General features: G+C 43.9%; 1 protein-coding gene across 2 annotated transcripts in view; it reads left to right on the plus strand.

Annotated features, from left to right (window-relative positions):
• The first annotated feature begins 2,840 nt into the window (after positions 1–2,840).
• Positions 2,841–21,440, plus strand: part of LOC307090162 (rab11 family-interacting protein 3-like) — a 37,611-nt gene continuing 19,011 nt past the window's right edge. For both annotated transcript variants that reach the window (XM_079756732.1, XM_079756733.1), the window contains exons 1-3: positions 2,841–5,582; positions 17,072–17,165; positions 19,121–19,197. In XM_079756732.1, the coding sequence (XP_079612858.1) occupies positions 4,044–5,582; positions 17,072–17,165; positions 19,121–19,197 (1,710 nt within the window). In that variant the 5' untranslated portion in view covers positions 2,841–4,043. The remainder of the gene's footprint in view (positions 5,583–17,071; positions 17,166–19,120; positions 19,198–21,440) is intronic.

Consider the following 21,440-nt stretch of genomic DNA (forward strand, 5'->3'; position numbering starts at 1 on the left):
AATACCTGAAAAATAATTATCTTAATAAAGTTTCCCACTTGGAAGCAAAAAAACACATCTTCATTCTTGTAGTGCTGGAACACCATCTGTTTAAACCTTTTTTGAACTGGTCAATGTTTGGACCTTGCTTTAACTCCACATTCAAACCATTCCATAGCCTCACCCCACAAATTGATATATTGAAACCTCTCCTAGTTGTTACTGAGCCTTTTGCAATTAAATGTTCCCCTTAAATCATAATGCCGCTCTTCGAGGTTGAACAGTTTTTGAATATTCCCTGGGAGCTTGTTAATTTTGGCCTTATGCAATATTTGTACAGTTTGGTTTAGTATAATATTATTGAATTTCAATATTTTTGACCGTAGAAATAGTGAATGAGTTTGGTCCAGATATCCAACCTTGTGAATGATTTTGTCAAAATTAAGAATAATTTATTATAATCAAACCATATTTTTAATTTAACCATTTTCCTTCATAATGTCATCCTCTAATTGCTTTAAATAATGTATCATCAGCAAAAAGGACTTATTTCAGTATCTTCGACCCTTCACATGTATCATTTATATATAGAATAAACAGTTTATGCCCAAACACTGACCCCTGGGGGACACCAAAGGCAATGTCCAAACATAAAGGAGCGCAATCTCCGAACTTCACAAACCGACTCCTTCTATTTAGGCAACTTTTGACCCAGTCCAGAAGCACTCTCCTGATGCCATACCTTTCCAGTTTATGAATTAATATATCATGATTGATAGTATCTATGGCATTTGTGATTTCCTCTATTGATTATTTTAATTCCAGTGTTGTTGATCTGTTTGAACGAAAACTTTTGACTTTCAGCGAGTAGTTGGTGCTTTTCTAAAAATATATCTAACCTATTATCGAAAACTTTTTCGAATATTTTTTTAAATTGTGGTAGTAAAGAGACGGGCCTATAGTTTGTTAAGTGGTGTTTGCTCCCAGTTTTAAACAGAGGTATTACTTTAGCTATCACAATTTCATCTGGAAAAGAGCCGGCTTGAAATGATAAATGCCAAATATAGGTTAGTGGTTTTGAAATTCCCGTAACAACCTTTTTCACCAGTGCCAGGTCAATGTCATTGAAATCAGTGGACAATTTGCTCTTATACAGTTATTTACAATATCCAAGATTTAATTTTCCTCCACATTACACAAAAACATTGAATTAGGATTTCTCAACAACAATCCCTCCATTTCCTTACCAGTTAGGGATTTTCTCTGCAAGATCGGGCCCCACAGTGCCCACACTGACAAAGAATTTATTAAAGCTGTAGGTAAGATCTTCAGTATTATGGTTTTCTTTACCCTCATTAAAGAAGTACTTGGGATAGTTGTTCGATTTTGTACCATTTCTTATAATACTGTTGAAAGAATTCCATATTCCTTTGATGTTATTTTTATTATCATTTAGTAATTTCTTATAATAATCCTTCTTATTTGTCCTCATAGAATGTGTTAATTTATTCTTATATTTTTTATATCTATTTTCTGCTTCTTTAGTTTACACTCTTCCAAATTCTCTGTAGAGTGTTTTTCTTTTTGCAAGCATTTAGTAAACCCTTCGTGATCCATGGAAAACTGGTATGTTTTATTTTACTGTTCCACTCTCTTAATGGACAATTCATATCATATAGTGTACTGAACATTCTTAGAAAGGTCTTGTAAGCACTATTAACGTCACCATTTTCATAAATGTAATCCCAACTTTGCTTCAACAAATCGTGTTTAAATGAATTGATGAATTCCTCAGACCTTGTTCTTCTGTATTAAGTTTGCTTGGGCCTTTCTAATATTTGTGTCCTGTCATTTCAATTAAATACTAGAAAGACAGGCAGGTGATAAGTAATATCTTTGTTCAATAGCCCCACTCACGGTTCTATCCTCAATATTGTCAATTAGTATAGCCGAGTGGGATGTAATTAAGATGGGTCTGGTGATTTTTGGAAATAGGCTCATACATTGTGTCAATGAAATCATCTATAGCTTTAATTTAACTTGGATTAACAGGTCAATATAAAAATCTCCAAAAATGAAAACAGCTTTGTTACTCTTATTTGAAAACATACATTAAATCCACTCCGTGAATCCTTCAATGTACCTGGCTCTCTATAAATATAAATGATCGATTATTATTTTTAAGGAAATATGTAGTTAACTTTTAAATCAGAGTGCGATGCATAAATGTTTCCGCAACTCTCTGGTATGACAGACGAGGGCGCTAGAGCACAACCTTCATTGGGATTGACACGTTACCATATTGTTTTCAGTTATGTGTAACATTATCCGTTATAGATTTATCATAGTTTTGTATTCAAACAGCTTGGTCCGACATTAGGCTTACTGTAAACAACTACTCTTGTTTTTGAGATGGTTACATGATCTGTGTCTGTGTGTGCTCTTGTGGTTGAGATCTGAATTTTTAGGTTTATTTGCAATACGCGCTGGGAACCAAGAGTCAATGTCATTATATTGCCATTAAATGGTTTAATTCCAGCTATCCTCAACCCGGCAACAAGTGCAACAGGGTCAAATATGGATTTGACTCTGATTTGCACAGTGCAGCTCAGATACAACATAAAATAAAGGTGAACAAAAAATGCTTTTCTTTGAAAACTAGAATACTTACACAGTGCAGTATCCATCCATGAAATAACATTTATTTTGATGTCCCTTCGTTCAAATAAACGGGGTTATGGATTCTGAATCCTAAACACACTGCGGTGTGTGTTGTACGCTTGCGTGGGACGTCAGTTGTGTGTTCCTGTGAGTGCGGTCGGCTGGAGAAGGGGAGGGGATGTGAACGCCGCCGCTGCTGATGCTGATGCGAGAGCGATCTGCCTGCTGTTGTGATCGGCCATCAGTGGATCATCCACAGACGATATTTGACACGCTATTGTCGTTTTCTCCGAGGGTTTCGGCGTGTCTTGCGACCGCATCTGCATCGACGTTTTTTTTTTCCGGGGGGACAGATGCCGGATAAAGACCTCGTTTCCCCCCTGGCCTGCTGTGTGTCCACATACAGGTGGATGAATCCTGGGAGGTTTGATCCGCTGGCGCCGCCGCACAACAACACGGAGAAAAACCCCGTCGGTTCCGATTCAGAGAGCCAGTGAACATCGTCGTTGCGTGTGGGAATACGAGGTTGTTTTTCGATAAAGCAATGATGAGGCAGATAGGGGAGGTGGGGGCGACTGTCTGCCGTGCTAATCCGCTAACAGGCTAATTTGGCTAGCTAGCTAGCGTCACTGACACCGAAAATACGGGATGCTGGAAAAGTGCGTCGCTGCCAAAGTCACTACGTTAAAACGGAAATATAAGGCCTGTTAAATGCGAACAGATTCGCGGTGATGCTAGGTCTCGAATCTTGACACTAGCCGTAAGGACACTTCCCGTCAGCATCGCCTTTGGATTTAAAATTATGATAACAGTTCGTAACGTTACATATCGATTCTTTTTTGATTAAGTGGTGTTTTTTTTTTACGTCGCTGACTCTGTACGAATCTCCTTAGGTTGATCGAGGGGTGAGACGTTATTCAGCTGAAGCGCCAGCCTCATTCATCAGCCCGTCGTGTTGACATCAGCCCGAAGCGTTTGGTAACGTCGAACGACGAGCCTGTCTACTGTTTAGATGACGTTTAAATCTCCCTGTTTGTGCTGGCAGTGTATTAATACATGTAATATTTTGATTGGAATAATCGGTGAATAAAGTGGAAAGAGCATCGCGTTGTTATTTAGGTCAACCGAACCCTCTACCTGTTTAATTGTTATACTAGTCGGTTAGTCGATCACTTTTCGCTTCCCGTTGTTAACGAACGCCACTTAAGTCGATCGATCTGGAAGGTCACCACCGATCTTTATCGGAGCTACGCAATAAGTGTGGGTTTAGTACACAGAATTCAAAAATTACATTTGCGATATGCTTTGTTAACCGAAAGAGCAATGTTGCCTTTCAAATTAAAGATCCTATCTTTGAGGTAAGACGTGACGGGTCAAGTTGAACCAGACGAGAGTCCACCTGTATGGAGGATGTGCTCTCAGCCCCCCGAGGGCTCAGCGAGTGGCGATCCAAACGCCCATCTCTAGACTTTCTCACTTTAGATTCGGACAAAGGCACAATGTTTCCTCCAAACAACAGTGACCAGACTGGTTTGGATTCGGTAAACAGAGACCAGGACAATGATTTAGGGAGCAGGAAAGAGTTTCGCCAGGAAGGTGAGGCTAACCTCGATAACCTGTTGAGGAGTGCTGGGTATTTCTGTGCAGAGGATGTTATCCAGCTACAAGGAGTCACACACTCCTCCCCACCGCACCTCCCCATCACAGAAAAACCAGAGGAAGCAGAAGATAACAGTGACCGCAGCCTGTCATGGCTCTTTGGGCCTGGCTCCCCTGACCTCCTGTGGGGGAGCTCACTGGAAGGTCTCCCACAGGAAGGGTCTGTCCAGGACCAGACCAGCCAGGGGGACGAGATTAATTTAATCTCCCTCAGCGTGCCTTCCTCTCCAGGGAAGGAAGTGCTCAGGACTTCTGAGCACAGGTTATACACTACTACTCTGTTGGAGGATCTCCTCTCCGGGGACCTGCCGTTCTCCTCTGCCGCGCTCCTCCGCCCTCGTTGTTTGGGAGAGGAAAACCCACAGGGTGTCACCCAGGAGTCACCCGGGGAGGAGGAGGGTGGGGCCTCTCAGTCACCTGAGAACGGAGCCCCGCCCGCATCTGGTAACAAGACCCCTCAGAGTTCACCTGATATCCACCACCTGCACACCGACTGCGCGAGCACACCGCAAGACATTGCAGACGGATCCCTGCCTTTATTGGACTCTGAGTTTCCCGGCTGTCCAGGAAGCGGCAGCCTTACCCCCATTGGTCCGTCCCCACTTACCTGCCCAGGTGAGCTGCTGGATTCCCCAGAAGAGAAGTCTGAGGGCGGGCTGCCGGCGCCTGCTCTCGCCAACGCACACCCATCCCACGGCGCAGGTGGGTGTGAGTCACCTGCTCCCTGCTCCCAGGCCCCTGGCACCACCACCGCCTCCACCCTGCAGCCCTCGGAGACGCGGCCCTCCCATGAAGGCGTTCCGCTGGTGGAAGAGCTACCTGGCGACCCAGGCTCCCCGGAGAAGGCCTGCGGGCTGGGTGTGATGGACCAGCAGGTTTCCACTGGACAGGAAGATGTGGCGGCCATCGTGGTGGACCTTTGCTCGAAAACCGAGGAGCCGCCAGGCCAGGCCATCGGTCCCGCCTCCCCTCTGAATTTAACGGCTGGCGCTGACGGCGTCACTAGACCAACCACCCCGAACCAGGCAGGCCCAGAATCTGATTCCGCAGGATCGTCCTCTCCAGAACCTCCAGAGTGGACTAGCGGTAAATCCCAAGAGGACAGGAGGTCTCTCGCCAAGATCGTGGCGCCTGACTCCTTGCCCATGGTATCCACGGTTACCCAAAAAGAGGAGAGTGTGTCTCCACTGAAGGCGGTGTTTGATGCACTGGACCAAGATGGGGACGGGTTCGTTCGGATCGAGGAGTTTATGGAGTTTGCTGCTGCCTATGGCGCTGATCAGGTGAGGTGTGTGTGTGTGTGTGTGTGTGTGTGTGTGTGTGTGTGTGTGTGGCCTCTTGTTTGCCTGAGATGACGTTTTAAACAGATGAAGGTATTGTTTGTCTTATCCTGAAGGATTTCAGAATTGATTATGGCGTTCCATACATTACAGTACTTCCTGTTTATCCCAGGGTCCGAGCCAAGCAGAATGAGTCCATCCCAGTGATGTAACGGAGTGCAGCGTTTCAGGTTACGAAGTGGACGATGATATTTCACTGGGTTGAAAACCAATAAACAAAGCAGATTACAGCCAGACTGAATTTGAGAGTTGTGACTAAGTGTGAGCTAGGGGTGGGGGAAATTAACACCCACACTTCTTAAATAGGCTGTTCCTATAGGGGTGTGTTCTTCATTATCACCACATGTGTTATCAAGTCTGATCACATTATACTAAAGTATAGTTTTGTTTGAAAAGTTCATTATCCTTGATCGAGCTCAAGGTCAGGCATTGAAGGCAGTAGGAAAATACCCTGCAATAAACATGACCTAAACATATTTAACTCCAACAAGAGACAAGTAGCAAAAAAGAACGGATAATTTATTTAGGAACCATGGGGTGCGTCTAGCCTTGAATGCTGGGTCACATCCAGCGATGGGAGAATACAAGGGGGTTGATTTACCTGAGGAAACCTAACCTGAGCTATTGCTACGCTGTGAACTGGTGGTACATGTTATTTAGCCACACAGCTCTGTAGCCATAGACCAGTGGCCCAATGCTACCTGCCTGGTCACACTGTGCTTTATAGGAACCCCAGCAGAGCAAATCAATCAAATCAGATTACTAAGGTGAGCACATAATCACCCTAGTGCAGTGTGGGCCTGTTTTATCTTCATGGATAATCTTTTAATGTTGTGTTACTGGGATTAAACACACTTTAATCGTAATAAACCTATTGATTTAGCACATTTAATACAAGGATGGCAGCTCTCAGTTGACTTGTCAAAGGACTTTGTGTTCGCACAGCTCTTGTTCTGTACGCTTCAAGTAAATATGTTTTTGGCAAATGGCACTTTCCTCTTCAAATTCAAAATCCTTTCCAATTCAGTGTATGGTTCTGACACAGGTTCAATGTTTTTTCTGTGTGCAATGTTGTGCCAAGGAGCTGCCATTTTGGAGTTATCGCTTTGCATGTGTTGGATGGTGGGGAAGAGGATTTAAAGCCACATGGGTGCTGGAAATGGGTGAATTATTGCTTTGGGACTCCTGCCTGTTATCCAGGCAGGGGAGCAGGTTGTCCGGTAACTGAAGGGTTTCAAGGGGCCTGTTGAAGTGTCATAGAGCAACACAGCTCACCAATAAATGCTCCCTTTGAGGTGTGTGTGTGTGTGTGTGTGTGTGTGTGTGTGTGTGTGTGTGTGTGTGTGTGTGTGTGTGTGTGTGTGTGTGTGTGTGTGTGTGTGTGTGTGTGTGTGTGTGTGTGTGTGTGTGTGTGTAAGCATTTTGAGGGTCTGTAGTATTCAGAAAAGCGCTGTTGAAATGCTTCCTCGTTCCTTTTATGTGCAGCCCACAAAGCAGAGGGCTCTGTTAGTTCGGACTGCATTCGGCTAATACTGGCACGTATTATTACTACAACCGCGCTGGGATAAGCTCCTAATCTATATTGGGTGAGTTTTCAGGAGTTAGGGTTTAGGTGGCCTCAAAGGCATATTGCTGCTAACTAAGACTGTCAGCGCTGTACAACCCCCCCACATGTCAGTGTCTCAGTTTCCATAAGTCCTGGTTGGCGTTTAATCTCTTATGGGTTCTTCGCATGCTGTAGCTGCTTCAGGCCTCAGCAGGACCCCACTACTTACATAGACACTCATTCCTATTCCAAGCTCTTCCTCGGAGCCACCAAGGATGGTTTGAAGCAAAATCGTTCCCAGGTTAAACAGCATGTTTTCTGCATCACCTGAGAGAGATGACGTGAGGACTTTATTCTGGTCCCTCGCAGCCTTTGAAGCACTTGCATCAGCAGCATCACAGCCTCTTTAGTTCCTTTTGTGTGAAACCATGAATAGTCTTACAGGCCTTTTGTGTTCCTGAGGTGCTCTTCAGAGAGATAAGATTCTCTCTGCCCCACCTTGTATTGTCTCCATTTGGGTCATTGGTGGCCAGACGGCCGACAACATCACTGCACACGAAGTGAGGCAGGCCTCTTTAAAAGACTAAAAGGGGTAATGCTTCCAGCATGTGTGCCCTACCTGTGCAAATAACCTCTCAATGGAAATAATGTTCACCTGCGCTGGCTGTGATAACATGTTGGCTATTTCCCCAACTATTATTATTTGTATTGTTGTTAAACGCACACTCCTCATTTAGTTACCCTGTGAATTTGCTTGGAATGGACCTAATGATGGCTTTTGGTGCTAGTTTGATAGGAAAATATATTTTTTGTAATGCTGTCCTGCTAACCCTCAATGTGCATTTTTTTGTTCTTGTGGGTACCCTTTTCGGCAACAGTTTTTTATACAATCCTGCTGAATGGGAGCATGCGTTTTGAAAGAGTAGGGTCTTTTTTTAAAAGCTCCCAGATTAGCAGACAGTGTCTTTGGCTGACTAATCATGCTTTTTAATCCAGCCTCTCCCGCGTCAAAGCCTGTGTTGTGTGTTGGTGGACCCCCCCCCCCCCACTTCCGGCCAGCCAGGCTGGGCTTTGGGCTGGATCAAGAGCAGAAAGGCTTTTTGTCCCGCGTCAGAGCGCTTGTTCGGGTCAGGTACTGTCGGTCACCTGCCTGTGACCCTGTGCTTCATGCCAGAAAGAGAATAGGTTTTGAGTTTTGTTTGGGTTGCCTCGTAGCGCTCCAGATATATCTGGTCTGAGATACCGGGGATGAGTTTAATTTCCTGTGCTGCTTTGTTTGTTGTAACCTAAGACTTGGAAAGATTTGTTGAGGCTCGGTGACCAGGATTGTGCAGATTGATTGCTGCGTGTCTATCCAAGCACCGGTATTGGATGTTCAGTTGCCCCGGGAGACGGGCAGGTTCGTCACTCCTTACAGCAAGGTGAGCTCCTCAGGTGCCTCTCGGATTCCTCCTCTCTCGTGACTCGTAGTGGAGGGGAGGGGGGAGGATGGGGTCTGGGTTCTTCGTTTACCAGAAAACAAAAGCCTGCGGGAGTTGTATCGTCTGTATTTGAGGAATGTCCTCTGTTGACGTGCTCCAAGTGGCTCTGTGGTAAGGTGGGCACCAACACTGGGATCAATGGGAACAACACGTCACATTCATATTGACGATATGTAGATGACTGCTCTATCTATATCACAATCTTTTCAAATTCAAAACATTTAATATTTTGGGACTTATATCTATATTTATATGCGGGAAATATTTCTGTAATGCACAGAATAAAAAACTGAGGTTGACACTTTGTAATTGCTGTTGTTTTAGGCAAGACGGTTTCACTCAAGCCCATAGATTATGTAAGGTATAATGTATGTTGGTCATTATCGGGAAAATAAGGCTTATTTTCGATAATGACCGGCGTTCTATGCATTATCCCGCTTATTACACGGCTACACGGCTACTTTTTACAATTTATTTGTTAAATAAATTGTAAAAAGTGTTGATCAGCAGAGAAATAGTTCGCCAAAGACGTTGACGTTGCCTACCAACCGAATACGCTCGGGTTGATGTTACCAGACTACTTGCGGAGTGGTATGAAAGGTGTGAATTGACAGCGGTCATTATATGCTTAGCAACGGTCAATTCTCAGAAAATAATTGACCGTCGGTTTCGGGAAGGCCTATTCGAGTGCATGGAGCATTCTACAGCATTAAGAACAGCCGTGTAATAAATAAGAGAAAAGGTCAAAAGTAGTAAACTCAGTTGAACAAACAAACAAGTAGAATCCTGTTCCATCAACACGGCAGCCAGACTATGCCCTAGCACACAACATGTCCCAGCAACTTCCTGGCCCAGTTCACACAAACAACCCATAATGTAAAGACACGTGATAACAGGCCAACCCTGTGGCCTTCCTCCTAGAATATTTGAATGTAGATTTTTGACTATGCAAATGATTTCCTGCCACATTAAGGTTGACACCTTAATGGTTCTGTTTTGAGTGTTGCTTTTTAGATTTACTTCCATACAGGTTTTCATGATAGGTTTCAGCAGAACATGAACAGCTTTCTTTATGTTGAGCAGTCCTCACTCTAACAACTTCGTTTTTTTATATTGAAATTGAATCCCCCAAACGTCCTCTAAAACAGACCAAGCATTTGTTCCAAATTCATTATGCATTCCAACCAATAATACAAGTTCAATTTCACCCGTTAATAATAATAATAATAATACAAGTTCAAGTTCAACCTAGCAGTCGGTCAATCCTAAAACATTTACGACACTGTGACGAGCAGTCACAGCTGGTAACACTGTCGTTGTTGTAATACATTCATGGTTAGTAAAAGTTGAGACTGAAGATTGTGTCTGGTCGTTTTCATTACAGTAAATGTGTTTTTTTTGTATACCCTTCCACAGCATGATGTATAATAAGCCAGCAGGTACTGGTGGCTTATTATCCGTACTGCCTTCTAAAGCTTGTGCAGACCTTGTAATCCTTTTCTTCACAGTATAAATGCTAGACTGTTATAGTTGTAGTCTTCATGAATCTGTGATCTGGTTTCTTAGACACTATTTGTCAAACCTGCTGCATCTATAGATGGAGTGGTAGGAATATATAGGAATCTATACCAAGAGGCAATTTTTTTTTGTTGCTTTTGATTGGTTGGTTCATTCGTTCATCGTTGGTTCGTTGGTTCATTCATCAAGGAACTCCCACACATCGTTTTACCAATTGCTTCCAGAGTTTTCTGACAATGGAAAATCTCTTTTATAATCCAGCCAAAATACAGGTATCAGAGAGCACACAAAAAATAAGTGACAATATTTTGTATTTAGAATAACATGAATTCTTATGACTTTTATAAACTACCCTAAATTACATGGTTAAAACCAAAACAAACCACATTGACAAGCAGGCTACTGTAGTGAAATCTGAGTGGCCATGACTTATTTTCAGAGCATATCTGCTTAAAGAGAGAGACCATTGAGTTAAAACAAGCGCCAACTGATGGCCAGCCTAGACTTGACCCAGAGGGGGTTGGGAGTAGGGGATGTTATTCTATGAAGGATTTCTCACTGATGAATGTTGTGAAGGATGTGGGTGCTTGTGGTCTCTGCCTCGTTAACCACCATGTCCTGACATCTTACTCCGTCCCTGGGCCTCGCCAAAGGCTCCATGGGCGCGCCATGGAGGCCTCGCAGTTTACTTTTAGACCCGGTAAACTAAACAAGAGCCATGTGCCAACCAAGGCTAGATGAAATAATCACATTTTAGAGGAAGCCAAAAGCAATTCTTAGAACTGCTGCATGTGAACCAATTTAGAATTATTGTCTACTGTATTCTGTCAAGAGGACAGGGTTGCTACTTTCATTATCTTCTGGTGGTGACTTGTAGATAACCCAGACCTCTCTATTCTGGCCCAAGAAGTGCCTTGGCACAAATATATATATAATATATAATAGAATAATAGTTTCTGCTTCCTCACAATTGTAATGGCAGAGCTAAGGTTAGCGTGTTTTCCATCTAGAATGCCTTGCAGCGGTAAGCCACTGCTAATGAGTGTTGTTAAGATGTTGAACTTTGCATGCATTTGCATGCATGTCCTGCACACACTGCTGGTTTCCTTTTAGGGCGGAGCTCGAATATTCGAATGTTCAGTTATCCGTTCGTTGGGTAAGTATTTGAATCTCAATTCAGTATTCAAACACTTTATTTTTTTGCAAAATAAATAAAACATTTAGGAACTGAAGGTAGAAGGCTAGGTTACATCTCGTCTGAATATCCCAGTGATAAAATATATTTATACCATGGTCTGGGGGAATACTTGATTCTGATTGGGTGCAGAGTGTGCATTAACCCCTGATATACGGACACCTGCTATGTAGTTCCAGTCCAATTGTCTGTTCAGCCTTCAAAACGAGAGCTGGTAAATTGTGAAAAATGCATTAAACTAATCAGAAAACGCGTTTATATACTATAGACCCTCTAGTATCTCTGGTATAAAGGGTTGGGACGAATTTCAAATCATATATGTACACTTTATGTTGAAAGTATAAACTGTCGCAATTCCCAATGAAATGAATGACACAGGGATTCTGTCTTCAAAATGAGAGCTAGTAAATTGTGAAAAATGAATTAAACTGTAAACAGACAACGCGGTTATTTGCTATAGAACCCTAGAGTATCTGTGGTATAAAGGCTGGGACGAATTTCGAATTATAAATATGTATAATGCATAACGTTAGCTCTCTGGCTCATAGCTGAGTGGACTAGAATACCTCCCGTTGCCAAGTCGTAGCTAAGGTCCGTCTTATTTCCTGGAGGGGTGAACAACGCTTCCGTTGCATAAGTACCTTACGGGAGGGTAATGATTGTTCCAGGTATTAGTCAAACCCTCAGGCGTTACCAGGGAAACAAAGTTATGGCTTGTGAAAAACTTTATATTTGGATTGTAAAACGCATGAAAATATAAATGAATAGTCTTAATTTCTTTTCTTTGGCAGGTGACCATGGTATAAGCGGGATAATGCCCTTCGAGGTGTCCATTATCAGGAATTAATGGACTTGGCGGAGGCAACCGTCCTCCGCTGCGCGTCGGACAGTTCTAAGGCGTCGTCCATTAATTCCTGATAATGGACACCTCGTCAGGCATTATCCCTTACAGGTAATGGCCCTAGAAGTCCGAGAACCTTTCATGTCATTGCTTCAGTTGAGGTAAATGTAGCCATCATAAAAATGGTCAAACACTTTTTGTTTTGTAGTTATATATATTCAAACATTATTGGAATATTCAGGTGGCACTCTTGACAGCTGCTCTCAAGTGTGACGATTCGCAAGCTATTAACCCCCCCCTTAGCCATCAGGGCGTTAATGGTTTAAGAAGGGTAATAATAAACATTTTTGCAGCTATTTCAAACGAGTCAAAATGACACCAAAAAGCTTTGCCTACCGATAACACTGTGCTGGGTGTCCGCCCTCCAAAATAGTGACTGAAATTTAACAGTGGGTAAATAAGACTATTCCTGCTGTGAAAATTATTCAAAAAGTTGCACAAAGTTCAAACCACCTATTTGCCTTGTGATAACTGGAGCTAGGCCTAATCTCCTACTTTGTAAACCGTGTGTCGAAAGAAACTGCACTGAAGCTCTGCCGAAACCAAGTCGGCCTCCGACTGATGAGTGGATCCGAAAGCCATTGACGAGCCACTTTGTTTTACCAATTGAACCACTTAAGGAATGAAAAGGAAAAAAAAACATCAGTTGATAAAAACGAGATTCTGAAGGAGTGGTATCCCCCTCTGCTACGTTACAGGCAGTGAAGGATAAGCGCTATGATTAACTTTACTTTATGTTCTCCACCCAATAATCAGATACGTGTGGAAACCTAACTAATATTCAAAGCTTTAAATTATTTATGGCTAGCCTTAGATTACTTTACATCTCTGCAAATACCTCCACTGCAACACACACACACACACACACACACACACCTCCATTATTTTAACCACCAACCCCTACCCTAGAGAGATAAAGACCTGAATGTCTTCATCTCTCTAGCTCTCACTAAAGCCCCTTTTACCCAGCTTGTTCAAGGCGGGAATGTTGTGGCTTTATTCTGCCTCGCCTTCTGTAAAAAACATACAAACACAGGATGATGGGCCATTGTTGTTTCACCTTTAAGCCAGCAGTGGACATAGCAACACACCTGTATTGACGTCTGTGTAACAGGGGTGAACCAGCATGCTGGGAGAGGGCTGTGTCGTCTTGATTATGTTTATATTTGCTATCCACCATCGGGGAATTCAACTTCTCTGAATAAGAAATACACTACTTAGTAGCTAACCAACAGCGCGGACAACGGTCTGCACACCTTTTATCTGTTCAATTTCTCCTCCAACATGTTTCTGATCAAACACTTGGTTTCCTCGATTCCGCCATTGTACCTTTACAAATCAACATGTTGGATACAATGTTCAGCAACTTTGCTTGCATTTGCAGATTCATCTAAATGTTCAAGGCTAGCTAAAGCACCTTAATACTCAGCTTGCCCGCCATAACTGTTTAGAAAGCAATGTCGCTGGCCAACACATATGTTATAAAAAGCACACAAAGGCATAACGCCAGCTTTGTTAGGTTCTGTGTAAAAATGCAAAGACAGCTTAACTGAAGGAATCCTCTTTACGGCAATATAGCCCTTCCTGTGTCTGACGAACATGCATGGCACAGCGAGCAGGCCCTATTTCCTGTGTGAGATGTTCCTCTGCTTTGAGGTGTGGAAACCCTCTGCCTACATGAGTCAGTGTCAGCATGTCAAATACCAACCAGGCCCTGGAAACATGCTCACACCCCCAACCACATGTCTCCCTAGCGTCACAAGTCTATTTCCCCCTGTCAGAAGAAAGAAGTACGATTTGAGGTGGTCTTGTAGTACACAGGTAGGCAAAAGCTGGTTGAGTTCAAAAAGTGTTCACATGCTAGAAAAGGTAATGTCACAAGCTAATCAAGGTCACGGTTTTGCTAATGGCCAGGCTTACTGGCCCTGGATACAAGGTTGAGATGCTGGTCTTGGCTGCTCTGGAGCTCAATTGGATAAACTTAGTAGAGGGTCTTGAGGAATCTGAAATTAACGACTACAATTTTTGAACTCCAAAAACGTCAGTGTCAACACCTCTTGACAGGCCCACTCCCTTTATTCTCTCCGTCTCTGTTGCTGTCCCTGTCTTTCTATTTTTATCTTTCTCTCTCTCTCTCTCCGCCTATCTATCTCTGACTGCATCTGGTTAGATTTCAGTCAACAAACACCACCAGTCACTGGAGGTTTAGAGAATTTCACAAGTAGGTGAATCATCTTCGGGAGACTCAGCCCGAAAGCTGTTAATCAGACCCAACGTGGCCAAACACCCAACAATGTAGCTTAATAGCTTATCACAAAATCAGCGTAGTTTACTGCTACATGATATAGCTCTATCTTTCTAAACATGGCTCAATGTCTTAATTTAGCTCACCCTAGCTACACATAATCCAACCTAGTTTACAAAATACAACCTCGACCAATCTAGGTCAACATAGACCATCCTACCTCAAAATAATTGAACCTAGCCTAACCTTGCTAAGCACAGCCCAAGTTAGCTAAACATATCTCAACTTAACCTAACATAGCCAAACCTAACTGCACTTGGCTCACCGTAGTTTCACATAGACCCCTATATTAACATGACATCCAATATAGCGTAGCCTAGCCATCCCATATCTTATCTTCACTTGACCTTGCCAAACCTGCCTTAACCTGGCTCACCGTATCTATCACCCTACCTCAATTTTTATTTTTTACTGCTGTACATTGATTAACATTTCAGTTTCCACGTCATTGTAATTGGCTACAGATTACTACAGATTTAAAAAGATTTAAGAACAGATATAAACTACTAGGGACTACATATGTAAATAAGCTAAAGAGATATTTTATGTGCTTATTTACATCTGTAGGCCCATGTCAGGTTATTTCAAGTTGGTGGCCTAATATTATTAATACAGTTCTTCAGGAAGCACTACAAAACAATATAACACAATACAATGCAAACACAACTTCAGCCAGCATTAGTAAACTGTAAAAAAAAAAGGTTAAAACCATGCTGTGCAGATTTGACACTGTAGGAATACACTTATTATAATCCCCTGCTCAAAGCTTCATCCAGTCGTGCGGATGAGTTAACTTCGGTTTAATGGCTCTGTCCCAGAACAGCAAACCGGCCTAACTCCGGCCTTCACCATTTCTGACTCACCCAATCACCCAATCTTAACCCAGCCCACCATATCTTAACCCAGCCCACCCAATCGTAACCTATCCCACCCTATCTTATAGTCCAACCAGGTAATCATAACTTATCAGACACCTACATCGCACAATTCTGCTCATTAAAACCAATGGAAGTAGTGTGTTTTTACCCCAGCAGACTATTATGTTCTCAGTGTCTCTGGGACCGAAGGAGCCCGACCACTGAAACCTCGGCCCTCTTGCGGCCTGGCTTCTCCCAGCGCTGTGCCACAGACTCGTGGGGGACATGACAGCCTAACGATGAGTTAGTGAAATACTTCAACACACCACATTTGGCTCGCTCTGTTATTTCAGCGGGCCTGTTGTGATTGCTTGGCGCCACCAGAGATTCTCCAGTTATAGAAGATATCTGCAAAATATAGGCTACATGATTATTCTATATCTGGAGGTAAACGTACAGTGATTCTATATCTGGAAATATATTATATTATTATATTATTATATAGAATAATTGTATATTTCCTGATGTTGTCCAAGATGGTTCTGGATCGCTTGCTCCTATTCTGCAGTTTTAATGTAACACTTAGTAGTTAATGGTTAATCCTAGTTACACAAGCTTGTTATACAGCAGACTGCTGTCGATTTTTACAATGTTATGTAAAGAAACCAGAGTGCTTGGGTAGTATGTTTCCAGAAAACCCAGTTATCTTCTAGATACAACTTCATTTTCACACATTGCAGCTTCCACCCCAGGTCTGATACATGGTTTAACTATCTCTCTTAACAAAGTTTATAGATTTAACCGTCTAAATATATATTCTCACTTAATGCATTTGATTCTTGTCTGAATAACTCATTTTAAATGTGTCATGTATGTTGGGTTCTGGGTGCCCTGCCAACTAGTGATGTAGTGACGTAACGTGTCTGTTATCTGGTTGGTCAGCACCTCCAGTTGCTAGGTTACCGACACTCCATCAGGAGTTATAGGGACACGGAGGTCATTGTCGAACGGCTAAAGATACACTAAATACACACAGGGCTGTGTATGTGTTTTGTGTTGTATGTCAAAGTAACTCAGAAGGTGGTTTGATTTCAGTCTCCTTCTGTAAATAGTGTGCTTGAGTCTTTGAGCAAGGCAGCTTGCACTGCTTGCTTGCGGCTGGTTGTGCAAGTGAATACAACTCATGAATAACAAATATGTTCAGCAACCTACAAATATGATCCACAACCATGAAGCGAGGAGAGATACAAATCAATATTAATGTGCAGTATGAATAGAATGGGCGCTGTGTCCAGCAGTCATCTCCTATCTGCTACAGTAGCAGAATATATCCACAAATAACTTATTCTCCCTACTGTCCTGCTCAGTTTACGATGGGGCTTTTTTTTTTAAATGGAGGTCAAAGCTCTTTTCTGCTGTAACAATAACAAGTAACACGGTAACAATGTAATAAAAGATGTCATTTCACGCTGTAAAAATGTTCTTAAGTAACCCAAGTACGTCAATGTATTCTCTATTCTAACTATCGAGTGAGCTTTAGTAATTCAACTCTGTTCCTAAATCTCAAATCTAAACCGAACGACCCTCTAAGTATTGGGTTACTAAGGTGGTCTGTCGGGGTGTGTGCAGGTGAAGGACCTGACCCGGTTCCTGGACCCGTCCGGTCTCGGGGTGATCAGCTTTGAGGACTTCCACCGTGGGATCAGCACCATCGGCAGCGGGGGTCAGTGCACTTCACCACACTCTGAATACTACTGTATTACTACTAATGTGCTCCCACTGTATTACTACCCCCCCCAGTACTACTGTATCCTCTGTAGTACTCCCACTGTATTACTACCCCCCCAGTACTACTGTATCCTCTGTAGTGCTCCCACTGTATTACTACCCCCCCCAGTACTACTGTATCCTCTGTAGTGCTCCCACTGTATTACTACCCCCCCCAGTACTACTGTATCCTCTGTAGTGCTCCCACTGTATTACTACCCCCCCCAGTACTACTGTATCCTCTGTAGTGCTCCTACTGTATTACTACCCCCCCAGTACTACTGTATCCTCTGTAGTGCTCCCACTGTATTACTACTCCCCCCCCCCAGTACTACTGTATCTCCTGTAGTACTACTGCCCCCCCGTAGTACTACTATATCTCCTGTAGTACTACTGCCCCCCCCGTGGTACTACTATATATACTACAGAATATTAAGTGATATTAAATATATTTACACAGATAAATCATTGATTTTCTATAAGTTATGAGACAATAAATATAAAGTAGTACATAAAGAGATTCTAGAAGCGTATTTCTAGAAGCCAGATTCTAAATCTTCCCCTCAGCCAAGGTGCTGACATCCATATTTGATGATCCTTTGTGTTCCTTTCCACCGCTGCCTTCTCATTTCCCAGGATGCACCTCTCCGAGCCAGGCTGCTGTTTATTTGCCTCTGGGGGTGAATGTTAACCTGATATTTCCAGACCAATTTGCGAACGCGTGTTAGCCTAGAACCTCTCAGTTCATATTCAATATCCAAGGGGTGTTATCAACGTGGCTAGACCAAAATGAATCTCGATGCAATTGGTCAGACCGATGTGAATGATCGAGTAGATCCCCAATAAACCACACTGTTCCAGCCTGGCCACCGTGACATCATCATGACACTGGTCGCTCAGGGATACAATGAGGTCATCAAGACGCCCGGGGATTACCATCAGTAATGACGCCAGCTTCCTGTGTTGACCCGCGCTGCAGCCAACCACAACTGGCTCTGGCTCTGGCCCGGCTCACTGTATTTGGTTTGTGGCTCCGCCCCTGTGTGGGAGTGGCTCCACTTACTTTATTTGTTTCATTCACCGTATACATTTTATTGATAAAACGCATTATGACGATCTACTCTATAAATGATAATTGAACAGTGCTATGCCCCTCTCCAGTCTGAGTGCAATTTCAACACCAGATGTTTCTACTGGAATGTCTCCACCCTTGTCTCCATTGAATCCCAGTCGGATGTGTGTGTGTGTCATTGGGTGTGTGTCTTTGCTTGTGTGTGTGTGTCTTTGTGTGTGTAAGAGAGAATTTGTGTTTAGGTGTGTTTTGTGTTTGTGGACATGTGGGATTGAGTGTGTGTGTGGGGGGGGATTGCAGAAACCTATTTGGCTGCCCCCCCCCCACACACACACACAGAAACACCCACCCCACCCCCTCCTCCAAGTCTGTGATACTAAAACCTGCCCTTCCATTCTCAGACCTGCCTTCAAGTTTCACACACACACACACGCACGCACGCACGCACGCACGCACGCACGCACGCACGCACGCACGCACACACACACACACACAGTGCTTCACTCTCTCCAGAATTGTGTTTGTTGTTGAAGGGAGGTCTATGCCCAGTGGGAGACTCATGTTTCTCTCCTTCTCTTTGTTACCATTTGTAAACCTTTTTTTTGGTCACATGGTGACCGCACACTTGGTGTTCACATGGCCACCTGCTGTTTAACTTTAACGAGACCCTGAGGTTGATTAAAGAGATGGCCGCCGTCATATTGTTCTGCTCAATACACTTTTATAGCTGGAGGAATTCGACCAAAGTTTTACTTTATGACACCAGAACAGCTTTGCTAGTTTAGCATCTTGTGTTGGTTTTGCTGACTGTGTGTGTGTGTGTGTGTGTGTGTCCCTAGGTCCTGAGCCCCATCTGTATGACGCACACTACAGCCCAGGTGATGGAGCGGTCGGTTGTCAGGAGGAGTATGATGAGGTGGGGGAAACAAAATGCCTTTATTCAAAAACATCCTCTGACAGAGATGAGCTTGTTAGCAAGAATGAACATCCTGGATGTGGTCTGAAGTACATTGGACTATGCTAGCATCACAGCCACTAGGTGATAGAACCATACGTGCTAAGCTAGCATCCCACCGTTAAGCTAACATCACAGCCACAAAGCTAGCATCACTGTTGCTATGCTAGCATGGCAGCCACCAAACTAGCATCACAGGGGCCTTGCCCCTTGGCAGCTGCACACATCTGGATGGCTCCTCTTCTCCCGAGGCTGGATGGACGGGTCAGGCTTCTGTATGCGTGAGAAATTATATTTTTCTACAGCTGCGGTCAACATATCTGGAATTCCAGCCGTCTGCCTCCCTTGTATGTTTAACTCCCCCTGCGCGCTGACCGACGGAGATGGACACACGTTAGCAACAGCACCCTCTGGTGGTCTGTGCTCTGATTAATGTGTGTTTCCATGGCCAAGCACACAGCCTGTAAATAAGTGTTCTTCCAGAGCGTTGAAGATTATGTTCTGGCTGTTGGTGAGAACATTTCATGTTTTTATGTTAGCCTGCTGGTGAGGGCAGGATAAAGTGGAGACGCAGTCAGACAAACACTGTGTACAAACACACATGCATGCGTCACATACACACAAACACACAAACAACGACACACACACCTTTGTGCAGACATAAACAAACCACCATGGTGTGTTTGGCAGTTCAGACCACAGTACAGCTTCATTAAAATTGGTTTAGAGGTTCAATCCCTCCACCGTCCCCCCCAAGCCCTGGTCCTCTGGCCCTCCTGGACCAGCTCTGAACAACCCCCCCGGACCCCCCTAGTGCCTCGCAAGATGGGGGGCTGTGTATGAATAGGAGAACTGTTTCCTTGCTGTTGACTGTGAAAACAACGAGGCTGTTCCACCAGGGCACACACACACACACTTGTAATGAAACTTACAAATACACACTTGGACAAACACTTATATTAAAACACACACAGACACGCACACGCACAAACCAACATTTAATAACATAGACCAACACACATACCCAGCCCTCATATCCGGTCCATTGACCATGAAAGTTGAACGTCAGACTGCTGAATTGGATGGCCATGAGAGAGCTGTGTATTTGTGGTCATTTGTGTGTATTTTAATGCATTTTTGTGTGTGTGTATTAGTGTTTACTTCAGTGTGTGTGATTAATGTTTATTTGGAGTGTGTGTGTTGCTGACTTTGAGGAACTCCTCACTGGATTGTGGGTAATCTCAGCCCCTCCGGGTGGACCTGGGTGATGTTGTCCGGAGCTAGACAGACAGCAGATTAGAGGGTCCCTGTGGTGGTCTCTCTCTCTTTTCCCCCCCCCCTCTCTCTTTCTCCTTTGCTCTGCCTCTCTCTCTCTTTCTCCTTTGCTTGTTCTCTCTCTTGCTCTCCCTCTTTCTTCCCCTTACTCCACCCCTCTGCCCAAGCAGGGCTGTCCCAGAAACGTGGTTTTCGGATAGTACTCTCTCTGGTTGTGGGTGTGAATGAGAGGAAGTGTTAGACACTGTTAGTCGGCTCCCCCAGCCTTCCTGTGTGTCTGAGGGAGCATGATTCTGGGCACCATGGACAGCCCGCTGGGCCTGGTCCCATCCGGAGCTTCCGGCTGCCAGGTAGGTGACTAGCTCAGACTCACCTTTGCACTGCTGAGTGATCGCTATCTTGATGGCTGATTGCTAATAACTGATAGCATTCGGCAGTTGTTTTTCCTCGATGGATCACCGATTGTCCTGGCTGTGGTTGGAGGGAATTGGGAGGCTAAGGAAGTATTTTTTTTCTAAGTTGTACACTGGGCTGTTTGTCCTGGGGGTGGGGGTATATGGAATGGAGGGGAGAAGGTGTGGAGGCCAGGTGAGTTTAGCTCGGATCGTCTCTCGATAGCCCAGTGGAACGTAGCTGGGTTGCTCTACTGTGATTGGACAACGGAGCAAGCCTTTTAGCTGGCTAGTTGCTGTTCAACTAGTTGGTTTTTCCTCTTAAATCAGCACACGGTTTCCCTCTTGTGACGCAATGGCTTACTCTAGCCAGCACTTTACGTGTCTGGACTAACAACCAGAAAGTGGTTTCTTATAAGAGGAACGGAAAATTGCCTTTAGCACCCTGAGCCTATGACGCAAGGGTGAGGCGGTAAAGGAGTTCAGTTTGGTAGTTTATCATAAGGTTTAGAGTGCAAGCTGTCACCTAAACCTCAC

The sequence above is a fragment of the Pollachius pollachius genome (assembly GCF_949987615.1).
Source record: "Pollachius pollachius genome assembly, chromosome: 19".
Lineage (NCBI taxonomy): Eukaryota > Metazoa > Chordata > Actinopteri > Gadiformes > Gadidae > Pollachius > Pollachius pollachius.